The sequence below is a fragment of the Dendropsophus ebraccatus genome, chromosome 1 (genome assembly GCF_027789765.1).
Source record: "Dendropsophus ebraccatus isolate aDenEbr1 chromosome 1, aDenEbr1.pat, whole genome shotgun sequence".
NCBI lineage: Eukaryota > Metazoa > Chordata > Amphibia > Anura > Hylidae > Dendropsophus > Dendropsophus ebraccatus.
In genome coordinates this window covers 130235054-130251127 of record NC_091454.1, presented here as the reverse complement: position 1 = coordinate 130251127, position 16074 = coordinate 130235054, and the positions used below count along the sequence as shown (strand labels likewise).

The following is a 16074-nucleotide window of genomic DNA, read 5'->3' as shown; positions in this document are numbered from 1 at the left end:
CGTGCTGTGTGGTGTTAGAGGTATAGAGTACAGCGTGCTGTGTGGTGTTAGAGGTAGAGAATACAGCCTGCTATGTGGTGTTACAGGTAGAGAATACAGCATGCTGTGGGGTGTTACAGGTAGAGAATACAGCGTGCTGTGTGGTGTTACATGTAGAGAATACAGCGTGCTGTCTGGTGTTACAGGTAGAGAATACAGTGTGCTGTGTGGTGTTACAGGTAGAGACTACTGCATTCTGTGTGTTGTTACAGGTGGAGAATACAGGGTGCTGTGTAGTGTTACAGATAAAGAATACAGCGTGCTTTGTCGTGTTACATGTAGAGAATACAGTGTGCTTTGTGGTTTTACAGGTAGAGAATGAAATGTGCTCTGTGATGTTACAGGTAGAGAATACAGCGTGCTGTGTGGTGTAACAGGTAGAAAATACAGTGTGCTGTGTGGTGTTACAGGTAGAGAATACAGTGTGCTGTGTGGTGTTACAGGCAGAGAATACAGTGTGCTGTGTGGTGTTACAGGTAAAGTATACAGTGTGCTGTGTGGTGTCACAGGTAGAGAATACAGTGTGCTATGTGCTGTTACATGTAGAGAATACCGTGTGCTGTGTGGTGTTACAGGTAAAGAATACAACTTGCAATGTGGTGTTACAGGTAGAGAATACAGTGTACTGTGTGGTGTTACAGGTAGAGAATACAGCGTGCTGTGTGGTGTTACAGGTATAGAATAGAGCGTGCTGTGTAGTGTTAGAGGTAGAGAATACAGTGTGCTGTGTGGTGTTACATGTAGAGACTACAGTGTGCTGTGTGGTGTTACAGGCAGAGAATACAGTGTGCTGTGTGGTGTTACAGGTAAAGTATACAGTGTGCTGTGTGGTGTCACAGGTAGAGAATACAGTGTGCTATGTGCTGTTACAGGTAGAGAATACCGTGTGCTGTGTGGTGTTACAGGTAAAGAATACAACTTGCAATGTGGTGTTACAAATAGAGAATACAGTGTACTGTGTGGTGTTACAGGTAGAGAATACAGCGTGCTGTGTGGTGTTACAGGTATAGAATAGACCGTGCTGTGTAGTGTTACAGGTAGAGAATACAGTGTGCTGTGTGGTGTTACAGGTAGAGAATACAGTGTGCTGTGTGTTGTTACAGGCAGAGAATACAGTGTGCTGTGTGGTGTTACAGGTAAAGTATACAGTGTTCTGTGTGATGTTAGAGGTAGAGAATACAGAGTGCTGTGTGGTGTTACAGGTAGAGAATATAGTGTGCTGTGTGGTGTTACAGGTAGAGAATACAGTGTACTGTGTGGTGTTACAGGTAGAGAATACAGCGTGCTGTGTGGTGTTACAGGTAGACAATACAGCGTGCTGTGTGGTGTTACAGGTAGAGAATACAGCGTGCTGTGTGGTGTTACAGGTAGAGAATACAGCGTGCTGTCTGGTGTTACAGGTAGAGAATAAAGTGTGCTGTGTGGTGTTACAGTTAGAAAATACAGTGTGCAGTGTGGTGTTACATGTAGAGAATACAGCGTGCTGTGTGGTGTAACAGGTAGAGAATACAGTGTGCTGTGTGGTGTTACAGGTAGAGAATACAGTGTGCTGTGTGGTGTTACAGGTAGAGAATACAGCATAATGTGTGGTGTTACAGGTAGAGAATACAGCATGCTGTGTGGTGTTACAGGTAGAGAATACAGCGTGATGTGTGGTGTTACAGGTAGAGAATACAGCGTGCTGTGTGGTGTTACAGGTAGAGAATACAGCGTGATGTGTGGTGTTACAGGTAGAGAATACAGCGTGATGTGTGGTGTTACAAGTAGAGAATACAGCGTGCTGTGTGGTGTTACAGGTAGAGAATACAGCGTGCTGTGTGGTGTTACAGGTAGAGAATACAGTGTGCTGTGTGGTGTTACAGGTAGAGAATACAGTGTGCTGTGTGGTGTTACAGGTAGAGAAAACAGTGTGCTGTTTGATGTTACAGGTAGAGAATACAGTGTGCTGTGTGGTGTTACAGGTAGAGAATACAGTGTGCTGTGTGGTGTTACAGGTAGTGAATACAGTGTGCTGTGGAGTGTGACAGGTAGAGAATATAGCGTGCTGTGTGGGAGCAGTACCACAATGAAATGATAAAGTTTTGCAAATGATAAAATACTGCAAGCAAATCAGTAACACAATGAAACTGTGTGAACATAGCGTAGATGTTCTACCACAGCTTTGGGAGGGGTGAAGGCCGGGTGGGAGAACTCTGATGAACAGCTGAGGGAAAGCAATGCATTCTGGAACATTTTGAGCAACAGCTCAACCAGGAAGTACAACCACAGAATACAGAACTAAGATCCCCAAAACAAATGGATTTTTGGCAGTCTCAGAACTGGATCAGACAGGTAAGTCATATTACATGCTTCTGAAGAATGTGTACTTTTTTTACCCGATGTTGGAGTACCCCTGTCTGTACTGTCTGTTCACCTGCTGCCATATATACCACCCCCTGGCAGGTGCCATTGTAACAAGATAATCAATATTATTTGCTTTGCCTGCCATGGTTTTCATGCTATGTGTGTAAAGCTGTATTCGCATGTTGCAGCCTTGCCACTACTGTAAATGTGCAAATAAAGTACGATGGATTTTTTTAGACTGTTGGTCATGGTCACAGCGGCTTGTAAATCGCCATTTGAGTTGCACAACCAGGCAGTACTACAGGTACTGTTTCATGGTGGTTTCTGATCACGTCACTAGGAATTACTTGGTACCATTATCCTTATCCTACATCCTGAGCCACTTCTGATAGATACATTTGTTTAGATGAATAAATAGTTAGGAAATTCGTAAGAAAAATCGTTATTGCGATTGTTTTTAAGATCGCTTAAGCCCATCTTTCACATAGGGTGAATCTTTGAAAGACTGTTTAATTGAAGCGATATGCGAATTTTTTGTGAACGACGAATGATGATTTGAGAACATGTTAGGCCTAGTTTACATATATTTTGTAGATATTGACCACAACTGATGCCAAAAAGGCATCGGTTGTCATCAGGTTTTCTATCCGTTTTTCAGAAAAAAACTATCAGTTTCTATCAGTTGTATCAGTGTCCATACGTTTAATTCATCAGTTTTTTCCCACGGCAATACAGGGGGCGATCTATAAAGAGCGGCAGCAGGACACCAGAGCCCTCTACCTTGGGCAGCATTACATGGGGACATCTCCTATAGCAGGGGTAGGGAACCTTGGCTCTCCAGCTGTTGTAATACTATAACTCCCATCATGCCTGGATATCCCTGGAGATTCAAGGTTCCCTACCCATGTCCTATAGTGCTGCACCTGTACAGAGGAGCTGGGGGCTGCCCCCCACTCTGTTGCACAGCCAGAGTCACTGGGGGTGGGGAGGGACAGGGACTTCTCTATGGAGCACCGAAGGCAAAAGCCGGAGGATGCATAATGCATGCGTCTGCACACGGCATCCATAGACTTTAGTGGATGCGGTGCCGGATAGCTTAGCAGGCCGTACTTCATAACGCTGCATGCTGTGTTCTCCCATACGGTCGGTCCGGTGGCATCAGTTGTAGAACGGATCATCCGAACTGTCCCATTGAAAACAATGGGATCAGTTCAGAGATGCGTTTCGCTCCAGTGCTTCTCTCCTGCACCGGAGGGAAACGCTGCCGGATCGCCGGATATGTGTAAACTAGGCCTTAAAAGATCAAAGTGAACGATTTCTCGCTCGTCGCTTGATCGTTTGCTGTGTTTACACGGAGCGATTATCGCTCAAATGGGATGGTTATTGCGAAAATTTGAACGATAATTGTTCCGTGTAAATGCAGCATCATAGGCTCTGTAAACAAGTGCCCATCTAGAAGTGTCAGGCCGTCTAACACAGCCTTAAGTTTACACAGGCTGTCTGGACAGGATTACTAAATCTTCCCCATTGTGTTTAATATATATATATATATATATATATATATATATATATATATATATATATATAGTTTTGAGATAAATGCAATGCACATACATTCACTGCACAGCGCCTTCATAGTAGCTACCCAAAATAAATCTCTGAGGCTTATGTTGCCCAATGTGACCTGAAGCTCACTTCTGACACCTGGAAACAGGACCAATAAGGCACATTTGGAACCTGGTCTTGTAGAGGAGGGAAAGTTAGTGAAAGGCGTGCTGTGTTGTGGATGACTTTGTGTCGACCTTTGTTGGAAATGGCCTATGCATGCAGAATAATGGTCTCCTTGCAGAGAGGGAAATGGCTTAGTGCTATCACCATCACCATAGCAACCATCGGAGTCCCCATCTAGCAGAGAGAAATGAGTTATGAAAAGGCTTGAGTGAAGAAGGGATTAAAACATGATCCCAGGGACAGCACGTCAATCAAAATCAGCCCAGAAATTACACTTCTTCAGGTTAGAATTTCTCTCCAGTTTGTTTAGCGAAACCTTTGCTAGAAAGTGATCAAATTAGTAGGATTCTTCTAATAGATCTGGACATTCTCCTTTCCTACAGAAACTATCACCTTATAACCTTGCAAGACTATGAGTGGGTTTGTAGTGTATTCATTGCATGCAGCATACCCCTCTGTATTATTCCTGCCCCCACTCCAAGGACAGAATGTGTATACAGCATGTAGTGAAGCACTATAAGGGACATTTACTATTCTAAGCATGTCAGTTTTGCCATGGAATTGCATTATAAAAAGCAGGTATTTATGTGCTGCTTGCTGGCACCAACTTCTGCCACATTTCTAAATCTTATTCTCTGCAGCTGGAAGAATCCACAAGGCAGCTGCTTCACCAGGCTTCATACATCTGCCCCAATGGCAGCTGGAGCCTATTGCTGTATATGCAGTGTGTTATATATTGGTATACAACATGACATCATTTTCTCATATACTTGCCCCTTTACTGGGTCAGCTATAAGGTGGTTTACGTTTTTGTATGTAACTCATTCTGTATACTCCACTCTGGTCCATGGACAGTGGGTGCTATTACAACTCATCCCTATTCAAGTCAAAGGTGCATACCAGATAGAGCCCCTGGTCAAAAGTAGTGCTAAAGGGGAAGGGCACACGTCTATGTACCTACTCCTGGACTGGATGGTAAGGTACATACATACATACATACATACATACATAAGGTACATACACATACAGCGATCTGAAGCCACCCCAGATGGTAAAGCTGGTAGCAAAGCTGGAAGCAGGGCACCTGGTTCTCCATCCTGGGCCCAATAGGCTTAAGGCCCTATTACACTAACAGATATCTGACAGATTTTTTCAGCCAAAGCCAGGAATGGATTGGAAAAGAGGAGAAATCTCAGTCTTTATGACCTGTTCTCTGTTTATAGTCTGTTCCTGGCTTTGGCTGCAAAATCTGTCAGACATCTGTTGGTGTAATAGGGCCCTTAGATGGCATATGGCGCCAGACCTATGGTTGCCATCCAGCTTGGTTGTGCCCGATCACTACCCGAATGCAGCATAGGGCAGCAGCTATGTGGGATGAACCCTGCCCTATACAATGAGGAGGGATATGTGTAAGCATATATGATGGATGAACTGACCACCACCAAATGACTGACTGTGTTAAGGACAGCCTTCCAGTAATAGATGAGTACTGGAGAAGCAGTTGTCAGTGAAGTTTAGCTGTGCTATATAATATAGCTGCCATCAGTGGTGCTATATTATTAGCCATCCCACCACAAGGCTCAGAGGTTCCTGCTTGTGCCCTGCACACTCACAGCAGAGATGGCTCCTGTCATCACTGCCGCCTCTCACTAATAGGGAACACATTTCAGAGTTCAAACCATTTTTCCTTTGCTACATCTCATTAGCATCAACATCCAACTTCTACCCATATTAACCTGGGGTGGGCTTCCTCAGGTCTCCTCCACTTGTTTAACACTAACTTCTCAAGAAACTCCTCTTCCTTTGTCAGCTTCACCTCTCCTCCAGCTCCAGGAGAAGAGTTAACCAAATTGCCTTGACCCCTGTGCTATTTGATAGTTGCCTCTTTGACACTCATTTAGAAGTTCGCAGCAGTAGAGCAGACACAGGACAAGTCCAGCCTGAAACTGAAGCCCTATGAAAGGAGGAGATCAGGAGAACTTGATAGCTGCAAACTTGCTCTCTCCAAAGGCTTTCTGGACATTTTAGCTCAGCTCAGGAGTCCTTGGAGCGCCAGCAAGTCTCCAGCCAGGGTGTAAACTCTAAATGTTAGCTATTTGTTCCAGAGATTGCTGCAAAATTCAATCTTTCTTTTGTTACATTGTAACCTCTCTGCTTTTTTTAACAGCCATTCATTAAGTAGGATAATACCCATCTAAATATGGGAAAAGTGAAATCCTTGTACTACCCTCGTATTTTTTGTGTTACTATACTCAACTAAGGTTAATTGAACTATGTACGGGAGTATACATATTTATCTAATGGATTATTATATTCCCCATTTTCTCTAGAAATCGTCCATAACAACGACCGAGTGACTGTCCAAAGAAGACGTTTATGTAACGCGTTGTAATGTTATTAACGTATATTATGTGTACATTAAGATATATTTGTGAAACATATCTGATATATGATATTTCTTTTAGTAGGTTTCTATCTATCTATCTATCTATCTATCTATCTCCTATCTATCATCTATCTCTCTATATCTATCTATCTATCTATATATCTATATATCTATCTCCTATCTATCTATCTATCTATCTATCTATCTATCTATTATCTATCTATCTATCTATCTATTATCTATCTATATATCTTCTATCTATCTATCTATCTATCTATCTATCTATCATCTATCTATCTATCTATCAATCAATCTATCTATCTATCTATCTTCTATCTATCTATCTATTTATATCTATCTATCTCTATCTATCTATCTATCTATCTATATCTATTTATATCTATCTATCTATCTATCTCCATCTATCTATCTATCTATCTATCTATCTATCTAGATCTATCTATCTCCTATCTATCTACCTAGATCTATCTATCTATCTATCTATCTATCTATCTATCTATCCATCCATCTATCTCATATGCATTATATATGTCTATTTAGCTTAATCTATCTATGGATCTGTGTATCTGCTTATTTCGTTATCTATCTATCTCCTATCTATCTCTCCATAAATCTATAGATCTATCTGCTCATTTCGAAATGTATCTATCTACATACCTATCCATTTATCTGCCATCTACTCTATCTAACAATAGTGACTGCAAATACAAGGAGGCGGCTGTGTCGTTATCTATCTATCTATCTATTATCTATCTATCTATCTATCTATCTATCTATCTATCTATCTATTATCTATCTATCTATCTTCTATCTATCTATCTATCTATCTTCTATCTATCTATCATCTATTTATCTCCTATCTCTCTCTCTCTCTCTCTCTCTCTCTCTCTATCTATCTATCTATTTATCTCTCTCTATCTATCTATCTATCTATCATCTATTTATCTCCTATATCTCTCTCTCTCTATCTATCTATCTATCTATCTATCTATCTATCTATCTCTATCTCCTATCTTTCTATCTATCTTTCTATCTATCTATCTATGTATCTCCTATGTCCTATCTATCTATCTATCTATCTATCTATATCTATATCTATCTCATATCTATCTATCTATCTATCTATCTATCTATCTATCTATGTCCTATCTATTATCTATCTATATATATCCTATCTATCTATCTCCTATCTATCTATCTATCTATCTATCTATATATCTATAATTTATCTATATATATATCCTATCTGTCTATCTATCTCCTATCTATCTATCTATCTATCTATCTATCTATCTGTCTGTCTGTCTATCTATCTATCTATCTATCTATCTATCATGATATAGCAATAATTAGTGTATGTCTATTAATATAAATATACTATATATATATATATATATATATATATATATATATATATATATATATATATATATTCCTTTGTATTATATCAGTCTATTTAGCCATATCTTTTTAGGAATGACAGACTAATAATCGTAGTAGTAGTATTAATAGTAGTAGTAATAATAATAGTAAATAGTTAAATAGTGGCTTGTAATGTGCTTGTATTTGAGCTGTGTGATGGGAACCCTTGCACCCCTCCCAATAGCGCTGCTAGTGTAAAAGCATTGAGGTCTTTACCCCCCCCCCCCCCCCCCCTCCTTTTTCCATCTTGACCAGCGATAAGATATTATGAAAGAACTACATAAGGGGAATGTCACATTATAGATGAAAAGTGACATCAATGATATAGAAAATGGCTGCTAAACAAAGGGGGTCTGGAGATGCAGATCTGCTAATTACAGCTGCAAATACTATGCAAATGTTCCCTGGCACAGGAGGCAGCAGGCAGAAGTGCGGAGCTGAAGCTCTGGCTGTGGCAACTGCTCCAGTCTCTGCATCAGCCTTCCTATATGATCATAACCTGGACTGGCAGTCATATACATAGGGCTTCCTAGGATTTTCTATCATTAGAAGCTAGGTATATATCCTGGTGTTACTGACATGGATTCCAGTGGTAGCTTGTAGGAATATGGAGCCTGCTAATGGTGTCAGCCATTCCATGGAATACACAAGCCTTTGTTGATAAGCAGCAATATTCCATCCACACTCTCATGTCTGGGCTAGAGCCACTGGAAAGACAAACCTGCATGTAAATGGAACTAGATCTAGATAATCAGACCAAAGCTAAAAAGTCCTGAATCTGAAGTTTATTGAAAGAAAAGTGCATTTCACCTAATGATAGAGTGTCAGGCCCCGGCAAGGAGGAGCTGAGCCTCCCTCTCCTGTCTCCAGAACCGTTCCCCTAAAACCCATCAAGAGATCCAATTACTCACTGGACACAAATACTAATCTCTCCTCGTCTGCTCAGTAATAGAAAGGACATTTTATCCCCTGGAGTCCATTTACATTCGCATTGTATGTGCCCCAACCACTGTCCAAAGGCTCGTGTGTGTGTGTGTGTGTGTGTGTTACATACATATATAGTTTGTGTGTGTTACATATATATAATAGTGTGTGTGTGTGTGTTACATACATATATATATTGTGTGTGTTACATATATATAATAGTGTGTGTGTGTGTGTGTTACATACATATATATTTTGTGTGTGTTACATATATATAATAGTGTGTGTGTGTGTGTTACATATATATATTTTGTGTGTGTTACATATATATAATAGAGTGTGTGTGTGTGTGTGTGTGTGTTACATACATATATATTTTGTGTGTGTTACATATATATAATAGTGTGTGTGTGTGTGTGTGTGTGTGTGTTACATACATATATATTTTGTGTGTTACATATATATAATAGTGTGTGTGTGTGTGTTACATACATATATATTTTGTGTGTTACATATATATAATAGTGTGTGTGTGTGTGTGTGTTACATACATATATATTTTGTGTGTGTTACATATATATAATAGTGTGTGTGTGTGTGTGTGTGTGTGTTACATACATATATATTTTGTGTGTGTTACATATATATAATAGTGTGTGTGTGTGTGTGTGTTACATACATATATATTTTGTGTGTGTTACATATATATAATAGTGTGTGTGTGTGTGTGTGTGTGTTACATACATATATATTTTGTGTGTGTTACATATATATATAATAGTGTGTGTGTGTGTGTATTACATAAAAATGTATTGTGTGTGGGTCTATTACATAAATATATATATTGCGTGTGTATTACATAAAAATGTATCGTGTGTCTATTACATATATGTGTATATATATATATATATATATAGTGTGTATTACATAAAAATATATTGTGTGTGTATTACATATATATATATATATTGTGTGTGCATTACATACACACACACACACACACATATATATATATATATATATATATATATAGTGTGTGTGTGTGTGTGTGTGTGTTACATACATAAAACATATTGTGTGTGTTACATACAGATATATTTATGTGTTTGAGTGTATTACATACAAATATATTTGTGTGTGTGTGTGTGTGTGTGTGCGTGTGTGTTACATACAGATATATTTGTGTGTTTGAGTTTATTACATACATATATATATTTGTGTGTGTGTGTGTGTGCGTGTGTGTTACATACAGATATATTTGTCTGTTTGAGTGTATTACATACATATATATATTTGTGTGTGTGTGTGTGTGTGTTACATGCATTTATAGTGCGTGCGTGTGTGTTACATACAGATATATTTGTGTGTTTGAGTGTATTACATACATATATACTTGTGTGTGTGTGTGTGTTACATACAGATATATTTGTGTGTTTGAGTGTATTACATACATATATACTTGTGTGTGTGTGTGTGTTACATACAGATATATTTGTGTGATTGAGTGTATTACATACATATATACTTGTGTGTGTGTGTGTGTTACATACAGATATATTTGTGTGATTGAGTGTATTACATACATATATATTTGTGTGTGTGTGTTACATGCATTTATAGTGCGTGCGTGTGTGTTACATACAGATATATCCCTCTTACACAATAGATGACCTCAGATAGCCAGTGTCATTGTGAACCGGTGAATATGTAGCATGTATAGGAGCCCCCAATCCATGCCTGGCTATGTATTACAGTATACTTAGAATTACAGGTATTTGAGGAGAGCTTAGTCGCAGTTTAATCGATTTGGCAGGCAAAGGGGAGAATTGCTCTTCTTAAATCTGTTAGTGGACAGCAATCTAACGATATGTGCAGATATGATAACTAATGCCCTGATGAGGGGAATCGTCACTATGTGCAGATGGAGCAGAATTTTTGGGGTGGATCTTGTTAATTTCAGGCTGAAAGTGACACACTAATTACCCAGCAGCCCTGCCATACCCAGCAGCCCAGCCCTGCCCAGCCCTGCCCCAGATAAAAATAAGCCCCCTCCCTGGCTCTCTCGTCCCCCGTATATATTTTACAGCATTGGCCATCAGTCTGCCAGCATCAGATTCATTGTGATGTATTAGATGCAATAAATTATCCCATGTAACAAAACATTGGGAGCTGAAAGGCTGATAATCTGGAAAGCACAGATAAGAATTCATTATTCCAAATCATTATGAATCCGACGTTGCCTGTGACTTCTTCCTTAATCAGCTCCTGTGATCCTGGTTATGTGAGCAGCGCAGATAAGGAGCCAGTCATTTATAATTCTCCACCTCGCCTAATACTGGAGGAGAAAGTCAGTGCAGGGAGAAGAGGAGGAGGAGGAGGAGGAGGATGCTATAGTATAGGCAAGGAAGAATCACCGCTCCCATCTACTCATTCTCCTTCTTCTTATTATTATTATTATATATCCATCCACACTGCAAGATTTCATCACACACCCGCTGCACCACACTCTCTGCACTAACAGTAATTGATATAAATGTGCAAAATGGGAGCAGACGTGTTATTTAGAGCCATGAGGATGGGAAGGGATGAGGATAGGAAGGGATTGGGATGGGAAGGGATGGGGATGGGAAGGGATGAGGATGGGAAGGATTAGGGATGGGAAGGGATGGGGATGGGAAGGGAAGGGATTAGGATGGGAAGGGATGAGGATGGGAAGGGATGGGGATGGGAAGGGATGAGGATGGGAAGGATTAGGGATGGGAAGGGATGGGGATGGGAAGGGAAGGGATTAGGATGGGAAGGGATGAGGATGGGAAGGGATGAGGATGGGAAGGGATGGGGATGGGAAGGGATGAGGATGGGAAGGGATAGGATGGGAAGGGAAGGGATTAGGATGGGAAGGGATGAGGATGGGAAGGGATGAGGATGGGAAGGATTAGGGATGGGAAGGGATGGGGATGGGAAGGGAAGGGATTAGGATGGGAAGGGATGAGGATGGGAAGGGATGAGGATGGGAAGGGATGGGGATGGGAAGGGATGAGGATGGGAAGGGATAGGATGGGAAGGGAAGGGATTAGGATGGGAAGGGATGAGGATGGGAAGGGATGGGGATGGGAAGGGATGAGGATGGGAAGGGATGGGGATGGGAAGGGATGAGGATGGGAAGGGTTAGGGATGGGAAGGGATGGGATGGGAAGGGAAGGGATTAGGATGGGAAGGGATGAGGTTGGGATGGGGATGGGAAGGGATGAGGATGGGAAGGGATGAGGATGGGAAGGGTTAGGGATGGGAAGGGATGGGGATGGGGATGGGGAAGGGATTGGGAAGGGAAGGGATTAAGATGGGAAGGGATGAGGATGGGAAGGGATGGGAAGGGATGAGGATGGGAAGGGATGAGGATGGGAAGGGTTAGGGATGGGAAGGGATGGGGATGGGGAAGAGATTGGGAAGGGAAGGGATTAGGATGGGAAGGGATGGGAAGGGAAGGGATTAGGATGGGATTATGATGGGAAGGGAAGGGATTAGGATGGGAAGGGATGGGGAAGGGATTAGGATGGGAAGGGATGAGGATGGGAAGGGATGGGGATGGGAAGGGATGGGAAGGGATGGGGATGGGAAGGGATGGGGATGGGAAGGGGTGAGGATGGAAGGGATGAGGATGGGAAGGGATGAGGATAGGAAGGGTTGAGGATGAAAAGAGATGGGGATGGGAAGGGGTGAGGATGGAAGGGATGAGGATGAGAAGGGATGAGGATGGGAAGGGTTGAGGATGAGAAGAGATGGGGATGGGAAGGGGTGAGGATGGGAAGGGATGAGGATGGGAAGGGATGAGGATGGGAAGGGATGAGGATGGGAAGGGATGAGGATGGGAAGGGATGAGGATGGAAGGGATGAGGATGGGATGAGGATGGGAAGGGATGAGGATGGGATGAGGATGGGAAGGGATGAGGATGGAAGGGATGGGATGGGAAGGGATGGGAAGGGGTATGGATGGGAAGGGGTAAGGATGGAAGGGATGAGGATGGGAAGGAATGGGGATGGGGAGGGGTGAGGATGGAAGGGATGAGGATGGGAAGGGATGATGATGGGAAGGGATGAGGATGGGAAGGGATGAGGATGGGATGAGGATGGGAAGGAATGAGGATGGATGGGATGGGATGAGGATGAGGATGGAAGGGATGAGGATGGGAAGGGATGAGGATGGGAAGGGATGAGGATGGGAAGGGATGGGAAGGAATGAGGATGGAAGGGATGAGGATGGGATGAGGATGGGAAGGGATGAGGGTGGAAGGGATGAGGATGGAAGGGTCGCCTCTCTCAGCTTTATGAATGACACAGAATGGAGCACAACATTCATATGTCCTCTACACAATGACACAAGGAGGACAACAAAAGTATCAGCGTGGTCTGTGCCCCTTTTTATATATATCTATCTGACTATAAATGATAGGTAAGGTGCAGATAAGGTATATGCTGTATGGATAATGGAATGTAGGAAGAAGAGCCAGACTCCTCCCATTGCAGATGTTATAGTCCTAGAAGAGCTGCTTGGAGGGGGGGGGGTATATTGGTAAAACATTGTATGGACCATGTGAAGGGCAGGTGGATAGGTGTATAGGCTGCATTGCTGCTCTTAGATTGGACAATGATGGGGCATGATGACATACACCTATATATAAAATCTACTATCAGGATGATGGGAATTCTCTTTCAGTCTCATTACATCTGCACCATGTTTGGGTTTTCTGCCATTATCTATGTCTCACTCCACATAATGGAGATCTATGGCTTAAACTCTCCATCACCCCGCAAGGCTTGGCACTTATCTTGCCACCTTCATCTTGGCACCAGGGTACAATGGCCTGTGTCTGGACTACTTGCATTCGCTCTATGGACTCGTTTGCAGACCCATTATCTTTAATTTATCACCTTAATTGAATTTGTTTTCTAAAGATAGAATTGTTCAGCTCAGATTACATTTCACTACACAGAGAGCTACATTAGAAAGTGAGAGATGTGCCCCCCACGTCAGCACCGAGCCCCATACTGATCCATTACACTGATTTATTAAACATCTCCTACTTCCCATACATACACTGCCCTGCTGCCACTGTGCCCACATAGGTGACCTCCGAGCTGCTGCCACTCATACATCTTATCATCCTGTCACCTCCCATACTAACATTGTCCTATTGTTACACTGTGCTGGATGCCACAAGGCTGAGCTCTGCACCTAAAGCAGTAAGACAAAGAGCATGAAAACAACAACAACAACAATAAAAGAATATAAAAATGTGTTAACATCATATCTATTGGTGTATCTAATTCTATAGAGATTGGTATGCAATAGAAACGGGTAGACAGATGAACTAGATAAGGATATATGAAATAGATTATAGACAGACAGACAGAAAGATAGCTAGACAGATAGATAGATAGATAGATAGATAGATAGATAGATAGATAGATAGATAGATAATCCAAAAAAAAGCAGTGGCACTCGGATAGTAAAAAAAACGTGGAAAATGTATTCACATCCCAAAAATGAACACAGCGGACTTTTGGTTTTTTTGGTTTTAGATAGATAGATAACTGATTGATAGATAGATAAATAGGAGATAGATAGATAGATAGATAGATAGATAGATAGATAGATAGATAGATAGGAGATAGATAGATAGGAGATAGATAGATAGGAGATAGATAGATAGATAGATAGATAGATAGATAGATAGATAGATAGGAGATAGATAGATAATAGTAGATAGATATATAAATAGATAATTGATTGATTGATTGATTGATTGATTGATCGGTCGATCGGTCATAGGTAGGAGATAGATAGAAAGATAAATAGATGATAGATAGATAGATAGATAATTGTTTGATTGATAGAAAATAGTAGATAGATAGATAGATAGATATATAGATAGATGATTGATTGATTGATTGATTGATTGATGATTGATAGATAGATAGATAGATAGATAGATGATAGATAGATAGATAGATAGGAGATAGAAGATAGATAGATAGATAGATAGATAGATAGATAGAAGATAGAAGATAGATAGATAGATAGATAGATAGATAGATAGATAGATAGATAGATAGATAGATAGATAGGAGATAGATAGATGATAGATAGGAGATAGATAGATAGATAGATAGATAGATAGATAGGAGATAGATAGATAGATAGATAGATGATAGATAGGAGATAGATAGATAGATAGATAGATAGATAGATAGATAGATAGATAGAAGATAGATAGATAGATAAAAGATAGATAGATAGATAGATAGATAGATAGGAGATAGATAGATAGATAGATAGATAGATAGATAGATAGGAGATAGATAGATAGATAGAGCGAGAGAGATAGATAGATAGATAGATAGATAGATAGATAGATAGATAGATAGGAGATAGATAGATAGATAGATAGATAGGAGATAGATAGATAGATAGATGATTGATACATATGAAATTGATAATTGGATAGAAGTAGATAGACATAAGGATATGTAAGTAGATACATAGATGTGAAACATAAATAGATAAAACAAAAAATAGATGTAAAATTAATGGATATAAGATAATTAGATAGATATGAAATTTATAAATGACAAATAGATGGACAGATGGAACTAGATATGAAACAGATAAGTAGATGTGAAATTATTGACTATGAGATAGATAGATAGATAGATAGATATAGATTGATTGATTTTAAATTGATAGACGATAGATTAATAAATATGAAATAAATAGGTAGATATAAAATAGAAAAAAAATCTATGTGAAATGAATGCATGTAAGATAGATAGATGATAGATAGGAGATAGATAGATAGATAATAGATAGATAGATAGATAGATAGATAGATAGATAGGAGATAGATAGATAGATAGATTGATAGATGATAGATAGATAGATAGATAGATAGATAGATAGATAGGAGATAGATAGATAGATAGATAGATAGATAGATTGATAGATGATAGATAGATAGATAGATAGATAGATAGATAGATAGAAGATAGATAGATGTAAGAATATTACTGAGATGCTGTTATATTATTATGCATTACTACGGGACTCACCATCCAAGTACTACGAATACAGAACAACTACAGCAAAATATGGACAGGACCTCATAGCATTATGGATTAAAGTACTGCGCCAATATTTGACTCCTCCCCTA

The 16074-nt window shown here is 40.2% G+C and overlaps 1 protein-coding gene across 4 annotated transcripts in view; it reads left to right on the top strand.

Moving 5' to 3' along the window:
* Window positions 1-4282: 4282 nt before the first annotated feature.
* GATA3 (GATA binding protein 3) overlaps window positions 4283-16074 on the top strand; it is a 48823-nt gene continuing 37031 nt past the window's right edge. For all 4 annotated transcript variants that reach the window (XM_069956202.1, XM_069956201.1, XM_069956199.1 and 1 more), the window contains exons 1-2: window positions 4283-4396; window positions 6444-6515. In XM_069956202.1, the coding sequence (XP_069812303.1) occupies window positions 6505-6515 (11 nt within the window). In that variant the 5' untranslated portion in view covers window positions 4283-4396; window positions 6444-6504. The remainder of the gene's footprint in view (window positions 4397-6443; window positions 6516-16074) is intronic.